The sequence below is a fragment of the Ranitomeya variabilis genome, chromosome 2 (assembly GCF_051348905.1).
Source record: "Ranitomeya variabilis isolate aRanVar5 chromosome 2, aRanVar5.hap1, whole genome shotgun sequence".
Taxonomy (NCBI): Eukaryota; Metazoa; Chordata; class Amphibia; order Anura; family Dendrobatidae; genus Ranitomeya; species Ranitomeya variabilis.
Window position 1 is genome coordinate 447,620,731 of NC_135233.1, and position 22,886 is coordinate 447,643,616.

At 39.9% G+C, this 22,886-nt stretch overlaps 1 protein-coding gene across 3 annotated transcripts in view; it reads right to left on the minus strand.

Moving 5' to 3' along the window:
* The window catches only part of BMAL1 (basic helix-loop-helix ARNT like 1), a 60,210-nt gene that overhangs the window by 16,285 nt on the left and 21,039 nt on the right, over window positions 1–22,886 (minus strand). For all 3 annotated transcript variants that reach the window (XM_077287227.1, XM_077287225.1, XM_077287226.1), the window contains exons 2-6: window positions 5,840–5,960; window positions 5,461–5,605; window positions 2,433–2,453; window positions 759–803; window positions 233–268 (exon numbers count right to left, since the gene is read on the minus strand). In XM_077287227.1, coding sequence (XP_077143342.1) covers window positions 233–268; window positions 759–803; window positions 2,433–2,453; window positions 5,461–5,597 — 239 coding nt within the window. In that variant the 5' untranslated portion in view covers window positions 5,598–5,605; window positions 5,840–5,960. The remainder of the gene's footprint in view (window positions 1–232; window positions 269–758; window positions 804–2,432; window positions 2,454–5,460; window positions 5,606–5,839; window positions 5,961–22,886) is intronic.

A 22,886-nucleotide genomic window follows, 5' to 3' on the forward strand; every position in this document is an offset into this window, starting at 1 on the left:
AGATCGTTAGACAAGAGGTTTTCAGACTTCTAGACAGAATTTTAATTTAGTTTTTTTCTTTTCAACAGACTGGCACCGCTTGTCTTCCAGGGATACAAAGGATCAGGCAAGAAGTTAGCACGCCCGATCCCTTGCACAATCTCCACGATCCACAATCTGGAGATTGGGTTGACACTTATCCAACATGCATGGCTAGGTTGTGGGAAATAAAAAAATAAAAATAAAACCTTACCTTGCATTTTTTATCCGACCTTCTGCATATTCAAGCCTAAAAAACAAAATATTTAAAAATAATTAAATGAAGGGTAAATGCAGGAATAGGGTTTTATTTAAAACAACACATACAATAGTATGTTCATTTTCATCTTATGACCCAATTTTAAAATTCTTTATCAACAAAACTCAACGGTTCAAAAAAAATAAGATAAAATAAAAAATAAAATATGCATCCATTTTACTGAACATGAAATTTTGGATGATTGTTTTCCCATTATAAAATGCAAGTCGCGAACATAACTATGAAGAATATCCAATTGCTATGCAGCGGTGGTCCTTGGTCATATTAAACCACAGAGCGGTTTAAATTTTTGCCTATATGTATAACATAGTAACAGTTAGCTAGGCTGAAAAAAAAAGACATTAGTTCATCCAGTTCAGCCTATATTCCGTCAGAATAAATCCCCAGATCTACGTCCTTCTAAAGAACGTAATAACTGTAAGATACAATATTGTTACGCTCCAGGAAGACTTATACTCACATCCCGTGTGGATCGTCCTTATCGGTATCCATGCCTTCTCCATGGCTAGGACAAGGAAAACAAAAGCAAAGTGACCATCAGCAACTATAGGTCGATGTCCTGCTCTTTACATTGTACAAGATATGTATTAAAAATAAGACTTAATCTCTGAAGGCTACACATCATGCACAGGTGGCAGATGCACTGTGATGAATGAAGACTAGATCATAAAGGGTTTCAACCGGTTTACACAGATAAAATGATTTAACCATGCCAGACAAAATGCATGCAAATCTCCTTTTAAGAGAGTAAACCTTAAAAAAAAAAAAAAAAAAAAAATGCATGTCCCGAACATGGCTGTGGAGTTGTAGAGTCGGAGCCCGAGCCCATTTTGGTGGAGTCGGAGTCATGGAAATTTAGAGGTTTTGGCTTACCGACTCCACAGCCCTGGTCCCAAGTTTTTGGGTTTGGCAGCCCATTAAAAACACAAATTAGGGGGCATTGGGTGTAAATGCATTTTGCTGCTCAGTCCAGTAAAGGAAAATATGCAGTTTTCTGAGCATGCTCCCAATTTCACTGGACTCATCACCTGTAATTTTCAGGCTGACTTTTTAAATAAGACACATAGAATAGGGGATAAATTCCAAGCGCTGGCGGTCTGAACGCTGGGACCCCCACTGATCCAGAGACTCTAAAAAAGAGGTGTTTGAATGGACCGGTGGTCAATAAGCTGAAATTAACATCTACATTTTTAGATTGAACAAAAAACAAACACCAAAGCAGCACATTTCAGCTCAAGCCCCATTCACTTAAAGACGCAGTTTCATAAATGCAAGTTCTGCAACAACATTCCATTGTGTGATTTGTAGCTTTGTCATGGAGTGCAGCCTATAGATTGCAAATTAATCCATTGTGAGAGTCTGCATCAATTTGAACATTCACAGGATATCGGCCACGTGTAATAACCTGATGGTGTAGAGCTGCAATGCCAGACAGAGCCCATTCACATGTGTTTAGTCATTTTTTGTAAGAAATTAGAATTGTTTTTCTAATTCTAGAAATCTCATGATTTTTGAAAATTTTCCAGAAGAGCCATTAGAACACAGGAGAAACAGATCAATGTGTCATTTTCATTCCATTACTCATCAAAATTCAGGCATGCCAGGTTTGGGGGTTTTTTTTAGTTGTTTTTTTTTGGTTGAGATAACGTCTAAAAGGAATCTGCATAACAGACTACAGGCCCATTTCAATGGACAGTCTGACAACTGGGTGTGAGGAAAGCTCTAAACAAGTCGGCAATCACTGGGCAAATGAGCAAAACACTCGTTTGTGGAGTATAATGATTTGTAAGTTTGCTTAGAAATAATTGCTCTCTGCAGAACACTGTCCTGTCCAAAAAGGAGATATGCTGCCGATAAAATTATGTTCCATGTGCACAGAACGATTGGGACAGTGTCCATATAAATGTGCCCTTATGCGAAAGGGACACCATAATTTGTAATGCCCCAGGTTGTGTTCACACCACCATTGTGGCTCGATGCGGTGACTGATCGGTCACGTCATTACCGTACTTATAATTGGGGCCATTGGTCAATGTGCTGTACTGTCAATTATGAAAGATAAAATAGTAATGCATGCATTAAGGGTCAAGTATAAAAATAAAACTAAATGGGAGAAATTAAACAAAATACTTACTCGAAAGAAAAACTGTCCAGCCTAAAAGAAAAGAAGACATTGCATTAAGTACTTGATATTTTGAGAACATAACCCCAAGTTACTAAATAGCAGGTCACTAACTATAATATTATACTATACACGTGTGTGTGTGTATATATATATATATATATATATATATACATATATACACATATATACATACACACATACATATATATATATATATATATATATATATATATATACACACACACACACACACACACACAGATCGTCAGGTTGGAGCCGGCCATACACAGTAGACAGCAGTCGGATAACCATTCATTGTGCAATCAGCCATCTTTCCCGAGTCAATATGTGGCTCCGCTTAATGTTCACATTTAATTTTTCTTTATTTTGTTCATGGGGGAGAAAAAGACTCAATGAAAACAAAAGGATCGGGCATTGAAATATCAACGGTTCGATCCTTCTCTCCCTTGACATCATCTCTTGGGGAAGAGTCGGGAGGACTCTCGGATGGTTGGCTGCTCTTGATGCCAATTTTCATCTGATATGTATGGGAGGGGGAGCTATTAAAAAGGGGGAGAAATGGATTAACTTTGCTGCAGGTATATTTGGAGGGAAGCAATTGGTGCGAGATTGGAAGCCATGAAGTAGGATGTTGCATGTTTAGGCAGGCAATGACAGTCACTAGAGTCATGGATTAATTTTGTACCAGTTGATGTCTATTGCAGGTGCGGCTAATACACTTGGAAGAGGTAAAAAGGCTGCATCATTAGTTTATCGTTGGTCTGAACTTACATATTTGGGATGATAAAATAAGCACAATCAGAAAGCGTAACAAAGCTTAACTCAGAGGGAAACCATAGCTATTGGCTTATAAAGGAAAAATAAAGTCTACATTCTCCCACGGATCTTATTCTCCCTTGGAGCCATTTTCTGGACTCATGGACATTAGAATTGAAGGCTAATCTAGTCATTTTATTCCTATGTATTTTTTTTTTTATTTTTATTTTTTTTATAGATACACACAGCGTATACTGTAGCTGCTATGGAAACAAGGGAGAAAAAAAACTGATGAAAATTCATATGCCGCAGTCCATAAAATAGGACAAAATTGTCAATCCTTCTAGGGAAAAACATAATGAATGCAATTTTTTTTTTCCGTCGATCAGAAAGTTGTCATGACTTTGTCATCTACTACGATAAAGATAAAAAACACAAAACAAGTGCACTAAAACAACGTAGTATTTAGAAAGGGGATGGATACCGGTAATTAAAATTGGGATAAGGTGCAACTTTATAGCATGTACGACCATAGATAATGGGGGATATCACCGGAGGTGCTGTAGATGTGGAATAAGAGCCATCACACGGGGGTCGGGCAGGTGGCTCATTCATACAATGACCAAAACAGACGCGTAGCTTGGATGACTGGAGACCCAAGTGCCACAGTTATCCGGTCCCATCACACGAGTCACCACCAGACGGTATCTAACTGCAAAATAGATCCTATGTACATTATATATTCCCCTCCCTGCTGTCAGGATCCTGCATGTAACGGGTCTAGTAATTCGTTTTTCCTGGACAAGCTGGCCAGTAAGGGATTATATAACTTCATAGTGACCTTTACTGAGATAACACCTTTAAGCTGTATATGTGCAGCAGTTACATAAAGAGCGCAAGGGTCTTATGGAACCTGCTGCTGAGAGAAATTAAAAGGCTGAAAGCAAGAAAGGTGCAAAACCAGGATAGAAATAAGAAAAAAAAAAAAAAAAAAAAAAAAAAGTGTAAATGTACAGATGCATATCAGGCAAGTGAGCGACTCAGCAAGGGGTCCTGTACTGCATTTAAAGGGAGAAAATATTACCAGTACTCCTCCCAGTCTTCTAGATTGCGTGCAATCAAATACATTGTCGATTTTTGATTGCACAGTAAAAAAAATGATCATACTAAGGGGATGAGTGAATTATGGCCAAAATTATGGGCCCCATTTGGAAACAAACACGAGCTGATCGGTGGTTTTTAATGGCCCATTTACACAGGTTGAACGAACATCAATGTTCACAGAATATTTGTTCTTGGCAGTCCTTCTCCTGATCACATCAAGAATGATTTTTAAGCTTGCTGACCAAAAAAATAAAAATAAATAAAATATGAGCATTTTGCTTATTCATCGAGTAACTGTCAGCCTGTTAAAAGCTAAAAATCACAAATCCATGTTTATGGCCCAAGTGTGGACACTGATGCTCGGTAGCATCGAGATAGCATCGAGCATAGTAGCCTAGAGATAATATATATAAATATATATATATATATATATATATATATATATATATATATATATATATATATATATATATATATATATATATATATATATATATATATTTTATCTCTCTCAAAAGTACAGGATACTCCCTTTAAAATGAGAAAAAATACATAATTGGCAACCCACAATTGTAGCAATCCAATATTCAACAATTTATTCTTACCAAATTTAAATAGCGGGAAAAAAAAAAGTGCAAAGAAATAAAATGTGTAAAAGGTTTTTTCGTCTTTTTTAAAGGTTATGGGAGAAAACGACAAAGCGTGACAAGAAGATAAATATATATATATATATATATATATATATATATATATATATATATATATATATATATATATATATATATATATATATATATATATATATTATACTTTTTTTTTTTTTTTTTTTTTATTTTCACTCTTATATCAAGTTAACACTTTAAGATTTACCACCTAGTTCTATTTTTCAGCTGATTGAAGCCAGACAATAGTGCATCAGCTTTTTTTTCTTGACAAAGGCTAGGACTGGACCGTTTTCCAAGCTGTCCAGTAGATCCCATATTATATGCACTTTTAGCCAACTGAATTTGGCAGTAATGCAGCGATAAATGAGTGGCGCATATAGCGCTGAAAGCCTGTCCTGGATGCCGTGTTACAAGTCCCCCAACTTCCCCATGTTATGCACAATCCGTACAGCAGCTAACCGGAATGTCTCGCCCACTAGGACGCCACTTACTGATAATCCGTCAGACTGCCTTTCCTTTTTCGGCTACACTCCATTCCGCCTGTGCTGAGAGAACTAGATATGAGGTCAGTTGGACCCGAGGAGATGAAATCAATAGTTGAAGTGATATCCATTCTTTGGTCAGCCATTGGAACATCTGAAGGAGAGAGACACAAAAGCGTAAATGGGCAGAAAGCAGCAGAAGCTGGGGAGGGCGTAATGGCAGCGAGCGGAGCGTCCCTTATACAACAGTCAGAGGTTGGGGTATGGCATTACCTATTATATGCGTTATCTACCGGTTTCAGGACATCTTCCATGTTACACGATACATAAACAGCAGGTTATATAATCATGGGACACAATGCAAGACCAGGCAAATACAAACACTCACCTAAAAAAATACTGTTGTGGTGAACGAAAAGCCGTAAGAAATTTAAGATTATTTTTTTTTAATTTTGGGGAGACTTGAAAGTCGGTCACCTGCTGATCATGGTCCCGTTGTCTGTTAATCACTGAAATAATGGAGGGGGAAAAAAAAAAAAAAAAAAGGTAATAAATCTTGTGCAGTTATAGGTTAAAAACTGGTTATAAAAAGGAGTTGCCTAATGGATGACCACATAAAAAATAAAATTACACTTTCTCCTAGAATTTTTTATTTTTTTTAAAGTTCACAGGATCTCTAGAATATAAAATCTCACGTCTCGGCCCTATGCCCTTGACTCCGGAGGTCATGGTGGACTCCATTTGTTGCCAAGGACTAGAATCACCTGGCAGAGGTGAAGTGGAGACCCCACGATTGTGAGCACGGCAAATCGGCATATACGGTACGTGCATTCAGTTTTGTTTCTACTTTGAAATATTGCTGCCTTCCCCATAATACCCATAGTAAAGTTTTCCCTTTGTCATAGGACTTTACAGTGCCTGGTGCAGATAAATCCCTTTCTGGAAAAAAATAAGATCACCAAAGCAAAGTCCGTAGAGACATTGAACAAGAAGGGGATGTTAGATTACATTTCTTTTTTCTGCTTTAGGAATACCACGTGTTGAGTATCACATGAACAGGATGCAATCCTAAATACATATTTGCAGCACATTGACCCAAACGTGTAAGTCACGGCGCAGCAAGATTTTCCGGTCACATCAAAACACGACATCGAAGGCAAAGAAATATGTCCGCTTTAAAAGATGATCGTGAAATATTTCCCCACGTCTGATAGGTGGGGGTCCAACTATGGACAGTAGAGGCAACAACAATGGACACTTATGGCGTGTATATATATATATATATATATATATATATATATATATATATATATATATATATATATATATATATTTTATATATATATATATACACACACACACACACACACACACACACACACACTATAACAGTTCTGAAACTAATATATCAAGAAAGGAAGCAGCAGTGCCTGTGTGCTGATAACTAAGAGATAGATATACTCCATGATTAGGCTGCTTGTATAGGTGACAGAAAGCAGAGATATGCTAGAGTAATAGCTGTATATAGAGGGACAAAGATTAGAGATTTACTGCAGGATGTGTAACGCTAACTACTCCCAGACAAGCCGTGAGACAGGGTAGTCAGGAGGAGGTGAGATACCAGGAGGGCAATGAAAAGCGTGTTCAAGTAACAGTACGGGGTCCAATGCCAGAAGGGTACGTCAAGATATGGGGATTAGAGAAACGGATAGTCAGAGGCCAAGTCTTGGGTTAGTTACCTGAAGTCAGAGCATCAAGGGCAAAGGCATAACACACACGAATAGTCACAATAAATCCAAGGTCTGGCAACAAGATCAGTAAGTCAGACAGACACAGAGCAAAGCTACAGCTGACAATGGCCGGCTCATAGCTAGCCAGGTATATATCTAACAAATTATCAAGAAAGGGAGACACCTGGAAGAACACCAGCAGGCTAGGCCAGATGAGAAGCAGAGCTGTCAATCAAAATGCTGACAGCCCAGCACCAGATTGGATGACGGGGCTGTCACTCAAAATACTGACAGTCCAGCACACTCCAGATCCTATAGGATGGCTGAACTGTCACTCCTAGCATCCCTAGGCCACAGTGAGTGATGACCTATGACTGGATGGAGCTGTATATAAAAGGGGCAGAGAAGAGTATTATAAGGCAGGATGTGGCTGTATATAGGACAAAAAGAAAAAAAAAAAAAAAAAAAAGATTTTCTGCAAGATGGGGCTGTGTGTTACAAGCACAGACACTAGTTGAGCTGTGTTTGTTGCCTGCTGTCGAGAGAACAGTGATGTATAAGCCACTGCATTGATGCATATTGCAGAAGATTACCTTCTGCCGTATGCATCAGCAAAGCAGAATTTGCAGTTTAACATCACTACTCTGACAGCAGCACACAAACAACAGCTCTACACTTGAGCAAGAACCACTTAATGGTGTAAAACCAGAAAAACAAAAAAAAGGACTGATGTAGACAGTTGGGCAGGGTAAGGAACAGAAGTAGAGAGTGTAGTTTAAGACTATCTTGATGATAACTCAAGTGAGGTGAGGTTGCAAGGAGCCCAGTTGAGAGGGAGGGTGGAGCGTGCAGCATCGAGGAGGGGCAAATGCTGCTGGGAAATGCCATCTTAGCAGGTAAGAGCAGGACAGACCACTCTGCTGCTATGATGGTAGCTACCCAGGGGGGGCAGATAGAAATTGGAAAAAAAAAAGATACAAGAAACAACTTTGTCTTTATGTTGGGCTTAGTCTATATAGTAACAATAAGCATGCATTTACTCGGATTGTGAAAAATAATGTGATTCTGTGAATAACCTCCTCACCTAGAGAGGCTAGATCTGACTCAATTCACACCAATAGCTCTGTAGCCCGCACCGTTCCATAGCTCCTGCACCTAGCAGGAGGAATAGGTAAGTTTTCTCAACCCCCAATTTTTATACTCCTTCCGCTCAGTAAACACAAGGTCATTTCTCTTTCTCCTGTTGGCCTGGTTACAGTGTTGGCACAGGGATGTAGATGATGTCTGTTTTACATTAGTCTTCTCATTTCTCAAAAAGGTAAACATGGAAAAAAAAAAAAATCTGTAAGTGCCAAATGTCATATAGAGGGAAAAGGAGATCTGAGTCACAAGATGCGATCATAAGAAAACTGTTTTCGCTGTCAGTATGAGGAGACATGACAATTGTGTGCACAGGACAGATTCAGCCACAAAATTAGCAAAATATTGCTTGGTTTAGAAAAAAAAAAAAAAAAAACAAAAAAAAACAAAAAAAACACATGACCCTAGCACTGTAACCTGTGGATGTTATACTGATTGCATGGCATGTGATTTTTTTTATCGCACTGTACAGATTCAGAGTGAAATAGCAGCTTGCGGTGATTTTTTTCATGCTAAATATAGTTGAGTAAAAAATAATTATTTTTATTAATAATCAGATCTGCATTGCCTCATAGAACATTTGTTCAAGTGCAATCTGATTTTTTTTTTTTTATCCGATTGCACTTTTCCGATTTATACGCTACTGTGAGTAGGACACTAGGACACTATAGGACTTATTTTTGGAATGATCACATCCATAGTTATACATTTAAGGGGTATTCCAATCTTCCAAATTAAGACATAAAACAGTATCAAGTAGATATTGAGTAGTGTGAAAGGCAATTGTCCACAGCAACAAACTCCGGGAAAAAAATGCAAAGTACGCATCTGGGCAATAAAAATGAAAAAAGCATATACAGAATGGGAGGAATAGAAACAGCAGATGTGAAAAAGACTTGGGTATACTAATAGATCACAGACTGAACATGAGTCAACAGTGTGATGCAGCAGCAAAAAGGGCAAATACAATACTGGGATTTATTAACAGAAGCATACAGTCTAGATCACGTGAAGTCATTATTGCCCTCCAGTCCTCTTTGGTCAGACCTCATCTGGAATATTATGTCCAGTTTTGGGCACCACATTTTAAAAAAAAGACAAACAAACTGGAGCAAGTTCAGAGAGGAGCTACCAGAATGGTGACCGGTCTGCAAACCATGTCCTATGAGGAACGGTTACAAGATTTAGAAATGTTTAGCTTGCAAAAAAGACTGAGAGGAGACTTAATAGTGGTCTACAAATATCTCAAGGGCTGTCACATTGTAGAAGGATCATCTTTATTCTCATTTGCACAAGGAAAGACTAGAAGCAATGGGATGAAACTGAATGGGAGGAGAGACAGATTAGAAAAAACTTTTTTCAGTTAGGGTGATCAATGAGTGGAACAGGCGGCCACGAGAGGTGGTGAGTTCTCCTTCAATGGAAGTCTTCAAACAGAGGCTGGACAGACATCTGTCCGGGATGATTTAGTGAATCCTGCTTTGAGCAGGGGGTTGGACCAGATAACCCAGGAGGTCCCTTCTAACTCTACCATTCTATGATTCCTCATTGCTGTAGTTCTGAAGCAATGAAAAACTTAAGTCCCTTGTTCAGGCAACCGTGAGAGTCCAAACGAAGACTGGTCTTCCATTTTACATCATATCTGTGCATAAACCAGATTCTCAAGCTGCTCAGATACAAGGGAAAAAAAAGTTAAAAGAAAATGTACAACAAAAATGGACATGTGAATAAAACCTACCTGTGACATCACCTTTTACAAAAACTACATTTGATGATTCTAGCCTCTTCGGTCCATCAGAAAAAAAGAGCTGTTTTGCTACTTTTATATATTTGGATATAATTTAACCATAAAAAGAAAAAAAAAAAAAAAAAAAAGGGTCTTCAAGGGGTAAAAAGTTCTTGCGCTGTCAAACCAAAAATGGCGACAGAAAAAAAAAAAAAAAGTCAGAAGAAAAATTCTAATGATATATTCTGCTATAATTAGCCTTCATTCCAAAAGTAGTAAAGCATTTATGAGTTGCACGCACTGATTAAATGTAATTACGGTACATCGGTCATTAAAGTAAGAGGGGCTCGCAATCTGGTTTCCATGAGGAGGTTGAGTGAACAGGCCAATGTATGTGTTACCAAATGGAAAAGTATGTAAGAAAGCAATTCATGAGTGCCTATACAAATGCATTTAAGGAATCATGAAAACAGGCTCCTGGAAGAATGTTGGTAGTCTTGGCACAAGACAAAGTAGCAATCATGAGTGGTTTGTTAGTTTCTCTTTTCTCTGTAACATTCAATGAGAAGAAAGTACAGTCAGCCTCTCCCCACCCCCACATACAACAGAGGCTGAAGTGGCTGATAACAGAGAGCACTAAACAAGATATTTTGCAATGGCAACACTGTAAAAGGCATCAGAGGGTAAAGACCAGGGAGCTGTAGGGTGGACACATTGAGAACCTGTGCCTTTTGCTGCCGCTGGTCACATGACTGGACTAACTGCATGGATAAGGCAATCATGTGCACACTAACACCTATCTGAGCGAATCAAGGTCACAGCAAGAAGTAGGTCAACTGACTCCGCTAAGACACCAGGCACAATCAGGACCTAGATACACTGCGAGCAGCCAGTGACTGTCCTCACGTTATACAACACAGCCCCCTCCACCAGCACCCACATAACACCTCCACCTAGTGACCACCAGCAAGTCCAGGATCAATGCCGCACCGGGGGAAATGAACCTTTATGTTATCACAACTACATCTCTAATCATTTCTAGGAAGACAAAGGTGCTTTTATTACAGGTTGATCTATTATAATTGTATCATGATCACTGAAATTTGTGCCGCCCTTTTCCTCCCCCAAAAAGTAACATTTTAAAATCCCATAAAAAAAAATAAAATAAATAATAATAATAATAATAATAAAGTGCTGAAAATAGAGATTACATGATGGGGTATGATTGGGACAGCTTCCTTCTACTTTAGGGTCAAGTTAAAAAAAAAAAAAAAAAAAAAAAAAGGGAGGAGGGAAATATCTAAACACTACAAAATGCTTTTTTGTGCGGTTTGGTAGCCTTTTTTGCCTTAATGGCGTTTCTTTCATTTTCATTTTTTTTTTTACAGCACCTCTGAAAAAATAAAAAATATGCATGTTACAAATGGAAAAAGAACAAAAGGGGGGGAGACGTTATGACCAAGTACAACAGAAACCGGTCATGAATCGAACACTACGTTATGGCATACTGCTAGACTTATTCACATCTTTATGTGTGAGGCCCCATTCACATCGGTGATTTTGTGCTTTTTTTTGTTTGTTTTTTTTTCTTATTTTGAGTCGGATATTCAACGCGTCAGTTTAAGTTATCGGTGATTTTCACATACGCGCTAATGAAAAGAAATAAAAGTTAAAAAATGGACAAACTAACTGCATCCGTGTGCTGTCTGCTTTCCACGCACGTATATATTTGCATCGGATCCAAACTAGACATATCCTAGTTGTTCTTTTTTGGGGGTGGACGACTTGGTTTGCAAAAGCACAGACATTTTATTAGCCACACAGACCTGACATCAGCAGTTCTACTCATGACTCTTGCTTTGGGTTTACTGGACCTTTAAATATCCCTTTAATACATACAGTCTACAGAAGTGCATATTCAACTAGAGGGGTGTGAATTACAGGAATATTTGAAACTTCTAGACCCGTACATGGAAGAAAGGTGTATACGTATCAAGGACTGGTGAGGTTACACCTCAGACTGCACAAGTGTCAATTACCAGATTACACAGGCAGCATAGCTGATGTAACCTGGTACAGCAGGGACACCAGCAGAAGATCCGGATCTTGGCACTAGCAGAGAATATTCACCAGTTTCACAGTGTTCTGTAGTTTGTTTTTTTTTCAGCCAAACCAAAAGTGGATTTAAAAAATAAACATAAGTGATGGACTTCAACTTCGGATCAGTATCTAGTTGTCGCTCAAAAGGGCGCATCAAAAATTAAAGCGACGTTCTGCAGGAAATCATGTTAAAGTGCAAAGCCGGAAAAACAGATTGGAGTCCAGGAGCGCCTTTCTCCAATCAGCGGCTTATCTCTCCAGGGAGCAGACGGATTGGACACGGAAATTCCAACGACCCACTCCTTCTCTCCAAACATCATCGGAAGGGGAAAGAATAGGGAGCTACACATACACATTAGTTGGTCAGACCAAAACTGGGGTGATATACAATGTGTATTGGGTAATAACTGCACTTCTGACATGTCAGAGACACAGGTCAGACGTTTTGTGGCGATTTAAGTGCTGCAGTCACCCAACTTTCCCCGGCTCCCCCTCCCCGCTATTGGCTAAAATAGAATGTCCTCCATCTGCCAGGAAAAACGCAGCTGCAAAATTAGCGGTTTTTCTCCCACGTTTTTGATGGACTTCACTCTAATGGTGAAAAACGCACAGAGAATTGACATGCAGCAGTTTATCTGCAAGTGAAAAATACTCAACATGTGTATAAAACTTCAGGTTTCTCATTCACTTTGCTGGCATCAAGTGTTGCTTCAGGTTTAGTTACAAATCTGCGCCAAAAAAAAAGCACCAAATCTGCAACATGTGCACATAGCCTAAGGGACCAAGAAGCCTTCAGTTTATTCCTGCAAAGTAAAGCTCCTACGATTGTGCATCAACATTGAAAAAAACTATTTGCAAGTAAAATAGTTGTAGCAACACTGATCCTTACATTCAAGGCAATTTGCAAAACTATTGCCCAAATATATTTGGCCCAAACACATTCACAAACAGAAGAGGATCCTGTGTAAGAACAGTACATGGGCCTTCTGCAGTCCATTAGCTCATTTTCTGAAACATTCAGGTTATGTGCAGACGTTGCAGATTTGACTGTGGAATTTTCTGTGCAGATTCTTCCTCTCTTGCCAGAAAACGAAGGTGTGGATTTGATGCGGATTTTCATGTGTTTTTTTTCATGCAGTTTTGTATGCGTTTTTGAAAAGCTAAATAAAGATCTATTATTGAACAAAAATAAAAGAATTGTGATGTCATTTCTTGTCCAACCTCTTCATTTACATACTCCACTGAAGAATAAGGTTTACACACACAGGAAGATGATAGATACATCTACAGATGGATACATCTATAGATAGATAAATACCAAGCCCGATGTTTAGTAATAAACATAATAAAATGGAACATAAAGAGTTAAATAAAGACACAAAATCTGTTTTATTAAACGCAATATCTGTTTAATTAAAAAAAAAAATGATATGGCGTGTGGGTACCCGTATAATTAATAGCCAGAAAGGCTACGCAGATAGCTGTGGGCTAATATTCATAGCCTAGAGAGGGACCATGGATATTGGCTCCCCCCTGGCTACAAATACCAGCTCCCAGACACCCCAGAAATGGCGCATCTGTAAGATGCGCCAATTCCGGCACTTAGCCGGTCTCTTCCCACTCCCCTGTAGCGGTGGCATATGGGGCAATAAGGGGTTAAAGTCACCTTTGTATTGTAAGGCGACATTAAGCCCGGTTAGTAATGGAGGGGTGTCAATAAGACACCTATCCATTACTAATCCTATAGTATGAAAGTTTAAAAAATAAAAAATCCAGAAAAAAGTATTTTAATATTCTTAAATTTTACCATACTTACAACCACGTCCAATTCCCCGAAGCCATGATCACCTGCAAAAAATAAAAAGTAATAAACCAACCGTATACTCCCTGTTCCGACAGTCCAATTAATAACGAGTGTACCACGACGATCTCCCCTATAAAACAGTGATATCGGGTGATGTCACCGCTCTATAGGGCCTCCCACGATGCACTGACAGGAGACAATGGCTCCTGCAGTGCATCGCTGAAGCGGTTACTTGCATTCATTTTCTCACTTTATGGCAATGCTGCATGGGAATTTTCTCACACAGCATTGCTTGCGAGAGAATGAACTTAAGTGACCTCTCTCGCAAGCAACGGCGGAGGGATATACATGGCGGAGGATTACCCCCGCTGTCAGTTGATCGCGGGGCCCCTGTAGAGCACGGACATCGCCCGATGTCACTGTTCGACATGGGAGATCGTCATCGGACACTCGTTATTAACTGGACTACTGCGGAAAGTTAAGTATTGGTTGGTTTATTATGTTACTTTTACTACAGGAGAATCGAGGACTTCGGGGACTAGGTGTTTGGTAAGTATGTACTGTATATTATGTGTACGTCCTGTATGTTATATGCTGTATTTTTTTTTTTTAACTACTGAACACCGCCATTGTCTGATGGGACTACTTTCCCATGATCGGCTGCTGTCACCGAGCATTAACAGCCGGATGGGAGCAGTAGTCCTATCAGACAATGGATGCCTACACAGACACGCACGCATGCGATCTTCAGCGTTTCATCCGCAGCAAAACCGCAGACCATTTTTACATTTTCGGTTTTGCTGCAGATGTGCCTGACACAATGGAAGTCAATGGGTGCAGAAACGCTGCAGATCCGCCAAAAGAATTGACATGCTGCGGAAAAAAAGAAAAAAAAGAGCTGCGATTCCACATGTTTTTTTTTTCCTTTAAAAGTTTTTTATTGAAGGATATAATATTCATATTCACAAAATTATGCAATACAGAGATCCATGCATTAGTATACAATTCAGCGTCTCATGGGCATCAAATAGTTGAAACATGTGTGAATACAATTAGTGACCATGAGAATAGTAAGCTCGACAGTATCACATATTCAAAGGAAAGATAACCTTCATTTTAACTTATTTTTTTGTTTCATTTTTAAACAGCAAAATAAAGATTATAAAACAAACAATAACTTTTCATTATTGAAACTATCATAACCTACAAGTAACAATTATTTAGTGTAATGTCGCTTCCGTCACACCCTATCATGTCTATTAATCGAACCAACAATATCCTTACATTGTAAAAACCATCCAACCCACTGGCAACAATTATTTGATGCTTTGTCACTCCTATCCCACCCTATCCTGTCCATTAGATCGGATCGGGGGATCGCCTGCCACCATCCTAGTAATATACCATGGGGACTGTTCAAAACAAGCTATAAGATGAATTCTCACCTCTTCAGAGAACATGTCAATAAAACTCTCCCAAGTATCAAAAAAGCGGGATACCATACGATCTTCCCCCAACTGTGTCTCTATCCATTCCATACGGAACACATGTTTTAGCTTATTCAAAAACATTATCAGTGTTGGAGGTTCCGCTGTTATCCATTGTTGTAATATACATTTTTTCCCTACCATGGACACTATAGATGCCAAACGTTTGGCCCCTCTTGTAATTCTTAAAGCTTCCCCAGGCCATATTCCCAAAATCGCCCACTCTGCCGTGGAAGGTAGATAATTCAAGAGGTGATCTAAACAGAAGCTCCTCACTTCCCCCCAAAACCTCACAATAGCCGGGCAATCCCAAAATTGATGAAAAAGGTCTGCCCCAGGAGCTGCACACTTTAAACAATTAGCCGATTGAGATAGGCCCATGAGAAACGAACGATGTGGGGATATATATGTGCCATGGTACAATCTGAGCAACATTTCCCTATAAGAAGAGGCCGGTAAAGCCTTCCAAGCATAAAACATTGCCTTAAGGATATGCTCTGGGGTTAAGGCTGGGAAACGAGAGAGCCATCTTGGAAGGCCTGCTTTTCGTTTAGTGTAGTCCATCCCCTTTTTCAAAAAGAGATAAAATCTGGAGGTAGAGTGGAATAGTGAAGACCTATTACGTAGTATGGTATCAAATGGGTTTTCCCAATCTATATCCGATAACCTCTCTCCGACCTTTATAGCATAGACTTCCAAGGTCGCACAATTCGCAAGGCACCCCATTGTCAAGGGAAGGTATCTCCTAGTAATTGACCAGGAGTGTGGTCTGCGTGTCGAAGAGTCTAATATGGAACCCACTGTCACGACCCGATATCTGGCATCTAAGTCCTCCCTTCCCATTCTCAACCCAACATCTCGATTCCCAAATATTGGTAAGAAAAGTGAAGAATGTGCATTAAGAGAAAGTCTATGTCGTAACTTATGCCATACCCTCCATATCACCATTAGCAAAGGATTATCTAGCACTGAGGAGGGTAACAGTTCCTTATGTGTATGTAGTAGATATAATAAGTTGGTATGAGGTATCAGATTCTGATCTACTTGAGTGTTAGTGAATATGGAAGTATCATGAATCCAGTCTTTAAGATAACGAAGCAGCGCCGCCAGGTTGTAATTTTCTAAATTTGGAAAATTAATACCTCCATTTGATGGGTGTTGTTCCAATATGTCCATACTAATAGCATGATGCTTCTTTGCCCAGATAAAAGTACAAAACATACCATTTATTACCCGCAAATCACTAGGAGAAAGCAATATTGGGAGGGATTGTATAAAATAAAGTATCTGTGGAATAGCAATCATTTTTAACAGATATGCCCGACCCAAATATGAAAGGGTTAAATGTTGCCATCCTTCCAGTTCTTTTTTAATTTTTTGTATAAGAGGAAAAAGATTACTTCTCTGAAGATCATGAGGGTTTTTAGTTATAAGTACACCCAGGTAGGGCAATGCCTTTTTGCACCATTCAAAAGCATACAACCCTGCCCATGGTGGTTTGCGCGAAGCGCGCAGGTTAAGTGCCTTAGATTTAGTTGGGTTAATAGAGTAGCCGGACATAGCCCCCAGTCTTTCCATAAGGGCTATTATTCCAGGGAGGGCCTCCTCTGGGTTGGCAATATAAAGCAAAATATCATCTGCAAATGCCGTAAGCTTTAAACTAAGGGTACCGTCACACATTGAAATTTCCATCGCTACGACGTTACGATTCGTGACGTTCTAGCGATATCGTTACGATATCGCTGTGTCTGACACGCTACTGCGATCAGACACCCTGCTGAGAATCGTACGTCGTAGCAGATCGTTTGGAACTTTCTTTCGTCGCTTGATCACCCGCTGGCATCGCTGGATCGTTGTGTGTGACAGCGATCCAGCGATGTGTTCGCTTGTAACCAGGGTAAACATCGGGTAACTAAGCGCAGGGCCGCGCTTAGTAACCCGATGTTTACCCTGGTTACAAGCGTAAACGTAAAAAAACAAACCGTACATACTCACCCGTCGGTGTCCTTCAGGTCCCTTGCCGTCTGCTTCCTGCTCTGAGTGCCGGCCGGAAAGTGAGAGCAGATCACAGCAGTGCTGCGCTCTGCTCTCACTGTACGGCTGCACTCAGAACAGGAAGCAGACGGCAAGGGACCTGAAGGACATCGACGGGTGAGTATGTACTGTTTGTTTTTTTACGTTTACGCTGGTAACCAGGGTAAACATCGGGTTACTAAGCGCGGCCCTGCGCTTAGTTACCCGATGTTTACCCTGGTTACCCGGGGACTTCGGCATCGCTCCAGCGCCGTGATTGCAACGTGTGACCGCAGTCTACGACGCTGGAGCGATGATTATACGACGCTGCGACGTCACGAATCGTGCCGTCGCAGCGATGAAAATTTCAATGTGTGACGGTACCCTAAGTCTCCCAACCCGTATCCCTTTAAACAATGGCAGGGACTCTAAAGCACGTATAAGAGGATCAAGGGCAAGATTAAATAGGATGGGGGAAAGTGGACAACCCTGACGAGTGCCTCTGGTTAACTCCACCCCTTCCGTTAGTTGTTGATTAACTATAATTTTGGACTTAGGTGAATTATATAAAAGTCTAATCAATGTCGCAAATTTCTCACCAAATCCCTGATTCTCAAGCACTGCGTGCATCCAATGCCACTCTACACTATCAAACGCAGCCTCCGCGTCCAGACTGAGTAAGATATTAGGAGAGTTCTTGTTTCTAGCTGACACTATGGTGGCCGCAATTGCCGTGCGGATGGCAATGGTCGAATGTCTACCACGGGTAAAACCATACTGGTTCGGCGAAAGAATCTCGGGGAGAAACATCTGTATTCTATTAGCCATAATCTTTGCCAGCAACTTATAATCCAGATTCAACAAGGATATGGGTCTGTATGATGTTATCTGTGTTGGGCTTCTACCCGGTTTTAAAATTAGGGAAGTTAATGCAGAGTTAAAAGAGGTTAGGGATGCACCTCCTTCTAAATAATAGTTAAGTAGGTCTTTGAGGAGGGGGTCTATATCAGGGGAGAGCAATTTGTAATATTCTACAGGTAAACCATCCGGTCCTGGAGATTTATAGTTTGCCATTGTTTTGATAGCAGAGCGTATCTCTATTAATGTAATAGGCATCTCAAGGGTTGTGCGCTGGGAGTCTGTCAATATAGCACATGGTTTTTTTTTCCGCAGCATGTGCACAGCAAATGTCAATTTCACATAGACTAACATTGGCTGTTCACTACACTGCGGATTTAATGCGAATCCGTGAGGCCAAAACACCGTGGAAACGCATCAAAATCCACAACGTGAGCACATAGCCTTAACGGACTCTGACAGAAGACGCCTGCTGCTTTGGCAGGTACAAGGGGCTCCTTTACCTCTTGGATCCCTGTGATGCAGATTTACTAAGAGGCATTTCTGCCCCTGATTTGGTCCAATAATAGGTTAATGGCATTAAAAAAAAAGCAGCAGTTTATCTACTGCTACATTTGCAGAGAATGATGAACCAACACTTCCCAAAAGGAGATGTGAACAGAGTCCAACATGGGAAAGAGGCAGCGAAAGGTAAACAAATCCTATCCTGACAATGAAAACAAAGCATCTGGGTACAGGTTTGGCTCAGAGTTTAGATAATGCCTGTGAAACTTCTCAGAGAAAGGACTTGCATTGATACCACGCAGCAATTACAGAGAGATTAGGCGCCGCAAGAAAAATTGATGCATTTCAGTGCCAAGTAGTGATCACTGTAGCTAAAAGGCAATGTTAAGACACTTACCTATACCTACATTTTAAGGGAACGCAACATTTTTTTTCATTACTCTAATACAGAGACAACACATTATTTGCATTCTGTAACCATAGAGACAGGTAGGACTGCATAGGAGCTGCATACACAAAACAGATTTTTAATTAAAGGGTCGCATCAATATATTTTCCCACTAGACTTAGAATAATAAAGTATAACAATAACTTTTCCCAAAACTGCAAACTTTGGAGTTTGAGGGGTTTTTTTTGCATCAGCTAGGGATACCACAATTTTTTTACTTTTTGCATTGCATTTCAGTGATAAGACAAGATTGTCCTTGAAAATTTGTTGTAGGAAAAGTATATACATATATATGTTGATGAAGTTGTGCCTGACACTCAGTTTTCCCTGCCATGTATTTCGATGGCTAACAATCATCACAGCAGCTAATTGGCAGAACCAGTGCTAGATCGTTGTCGAGCCAAACGCTGATTATAATAATCATTCTGACGTTTACTGCACATTGTCCCTCGTGAGTCATCATCTGCAGTCTGAACTATGTCCTGCAAGAAGAACGACAACAGAATTCTGCATTGAAAGACATGAACATTAAGGCCATGTGCACACGTTGCAGATTTTGCTGCGGATCCGCAGATTTGACGTTGCGGATTAGCAGCAGTTTTCCATGCGGTGTACAGTAGCTTGTTAACCTATGGAAAACCAAATCCGCTGTGCATATGCTGTGGAAAATTCGCTGCGGATTATTTTCAGCAGCATGTCAATTCTTTGTGCGTTTTACACTCTTTATAGGAATCCACAGGTGTAAAAACGCAGGCGAAATCTGCTCAAAATCCGCAGGTCAATTTACCTGTGGATTCTGCAGAATCCACGCAGAAAAATCTGCAAACGAATCCGCAACCTAGGCACATACCCTAAATGTAAAGAGCAGCGCTAAAGACTCATCACTTTCTCCTATAACAATAATGTTATTTACATAGTGCCAACATATTCTGCAGCACTGTAAAATTAATGGGGACAGACAAATATTAAAAAAGTACTCCTAAATAAAGAAGGGGAAGCTAAAATCAACTAAATTAGGAAAGCGCTCTAACACCAATATATAAAAACCCTCTATTAAAAGGTAACAAATCCTTAGCGTCAACTATCAGACTCCTATTCGATGTACATATAGACCTTCATTCAGCTTTCCATCAAAGCAGTAGATATAATCTAATTTTCCCACTATTACATGTAGAGCAGATGTCACAACATTATATTCCAGAAGTAGGACCAAGGATTCACAGTTTTGTGCCTTTGGATGGAAAGTCACTCAGACTGAGCCACCCGACTCCCCATCCATGTCATGTATCCATCCAGCCTTGTTATCACAGGAAGATTAATTGGCCTTAAAAAGGGGTTTTCTGCTACTTCTACACATTATTAAAAAAAGATCTGGCCACATTCATATCAAATTAAGCCCCTTTAATAATGTTTTAAGGTCAGCAGTAGTTTTGGGTCTCAATTTCCCATCATTTCCATACTGTAAAGCGATGGCATACTAGTTAGTCAACTCCGCCAAGTATCCGCATTTATGATCGGACTTATAAGTGATACCTGCTATGACAATCAGAACGTGACTTGGGACAGACGGGGTGTCATGAGAAAAATAGAGAAAGCTCAGAGGGCAACATCACTTGGTCAAAGACAAAAATCAAGAAAACCGTAGCATAGGTACAATAAAAATAAAACTGTAAAGTAAGTTTGATCCAGTGCACCTGTTCACACACACTAAGAAAAATAAATGCTATAGAACAGCGTGGGCTTACATTTCCTTTATCCTCCACAACAAGTTACATTTACTTTTAGAGCATACACCACTCTGATATAGCAAAGAACTATCCCACATCTCCTCGCCATGCTCTATTATTCAGGGGTCAGTTCATCTTCATCAGTATTTATCCAGCACTATAGGTCTGAACTGACTTGCTTTCACTTCCCACTGTTGTCATTATGCATGTTGTCAAATAGATCTAGCCAATTACGGTTTAGGAGCCTCGTACTCCCATACACATTAGATAAAAGTCATCTGAACACAAAGATTTTGTCAGGATCAGCTGACTAAAATATAAGGGGGTCTCCAGACCGACAGATTATGACAAGGGGAGAGAAGGATCCCACAAAAGTCATTTTTAATGGCCACTTCCTTTGTGCGGAATCTGGCAACGGCTCTCAATGAACACGGGAGCGTTCTTGGGTACAAGGTCGGAAGAGATAGTGATCAGCTAAATGCCATCTAATGTGTATGAGGTCCACCATTACTCAGCAGCTAATAGTTACAATGGTGCTGACAGAGTGACTATCACCTTGTTTTACAGCAAGACTGGTCAGCGGTGCTCTGAAAACTAAATTGTTTGCCTATTCCAACAGCTCCAGGTTTACGTCTGGGTAATCAATTCCAGACTGTCAGGAGATGGAACATTTAATCACTATTCATGATTCGCTATTGCCGCTCGTTGCCAGGTAACTATGAAATACAGTAATATTAATTTTGGTACACAAGTGTTTTTCCAGAGAATCTTCGGAGGCCATGATAGCCAGTCTAATTAGCCATGGATTTATCCAGGAAACAGCTTCTCTAAAAAAAACTGATTCAGATACAGTCTGTGGGATCCAGGGCTACTAGAAAGAAAAAGGATATTTCTTATTAAATTGTAACTTATCAGGAAGCAGAGCTGGTAATGTTTGGATCACTTGAAATCCCCTGATGTAATAGCCGCACAAATTCTCAGTACTGACTACCATTAGATGCAGAGAACACGAATGTATTGTGCTTAATGGGATTTACCAAGTTTAGTTATCCCCTCTCAGAAGAGAACATTGTGTCTGAGTACTTAGAATGGAGATCCCAACTTATCCCTGGAGTGACTGGGTCACAGACCTCTGTAACGCACTCTTTGGTTTAACTAGCTTTAGAAAGAATTTTACTTCTTTATAAAAAAAAAGAAAATCACAGTCCGTCGTCAGCAGTTTGTTTTGAAAAACAAAATTTGCTTTACTCACCCTCCCCGAGTCCAGCGATGAGGGGGCCAATATCCATGGCCCCTTCCCAGCCTATTAACATCAGCCCACAGCTGACATTGCTGGTTACTAAAACTTGAAGGGGGAAGGGGAACCGCAAGTTTTTTGTTTTGTTTTTTTTCGGTCCCCCCTTTTTACTAATCACTGAAAGCTACACAGAAAGCTGTAAGCTGTTATTAATAGGCTGGGAACCTTTGTTGCCATTTCCCCCTTTCTAGAATATTAACACCAGCCCCCAGATATTGGCTTTCCCTAATCAGGTTGAAAAAAAATAAAGGGAGACACCCACCATTTTTTTTATTTTTTTTTTAAATTTAATAAAAGCGATACACAGACTCCCAACTCTCCATAGCATCGTCTGGTCGAACTGATCGCAGGTAACAATGAGGAGAGTTGAATTCAGCACCCGATGCCTGGGAACAGCGTTAACTGTAATGCTTTTTCCTAGACGCTGGTACGTGTTACACTGGTAGTGCACAGCGATGTGACACATGGACACATAGCACTGGTACTAGTTTTTCCAGTACCTGTAATATCAGGACGTGTGAAGAGGCCTAATGGAAACACAGAAACCAAGTTCACACAAGCCTATTAAAAGAAAAAAAAACAAAAAACACACACACACACA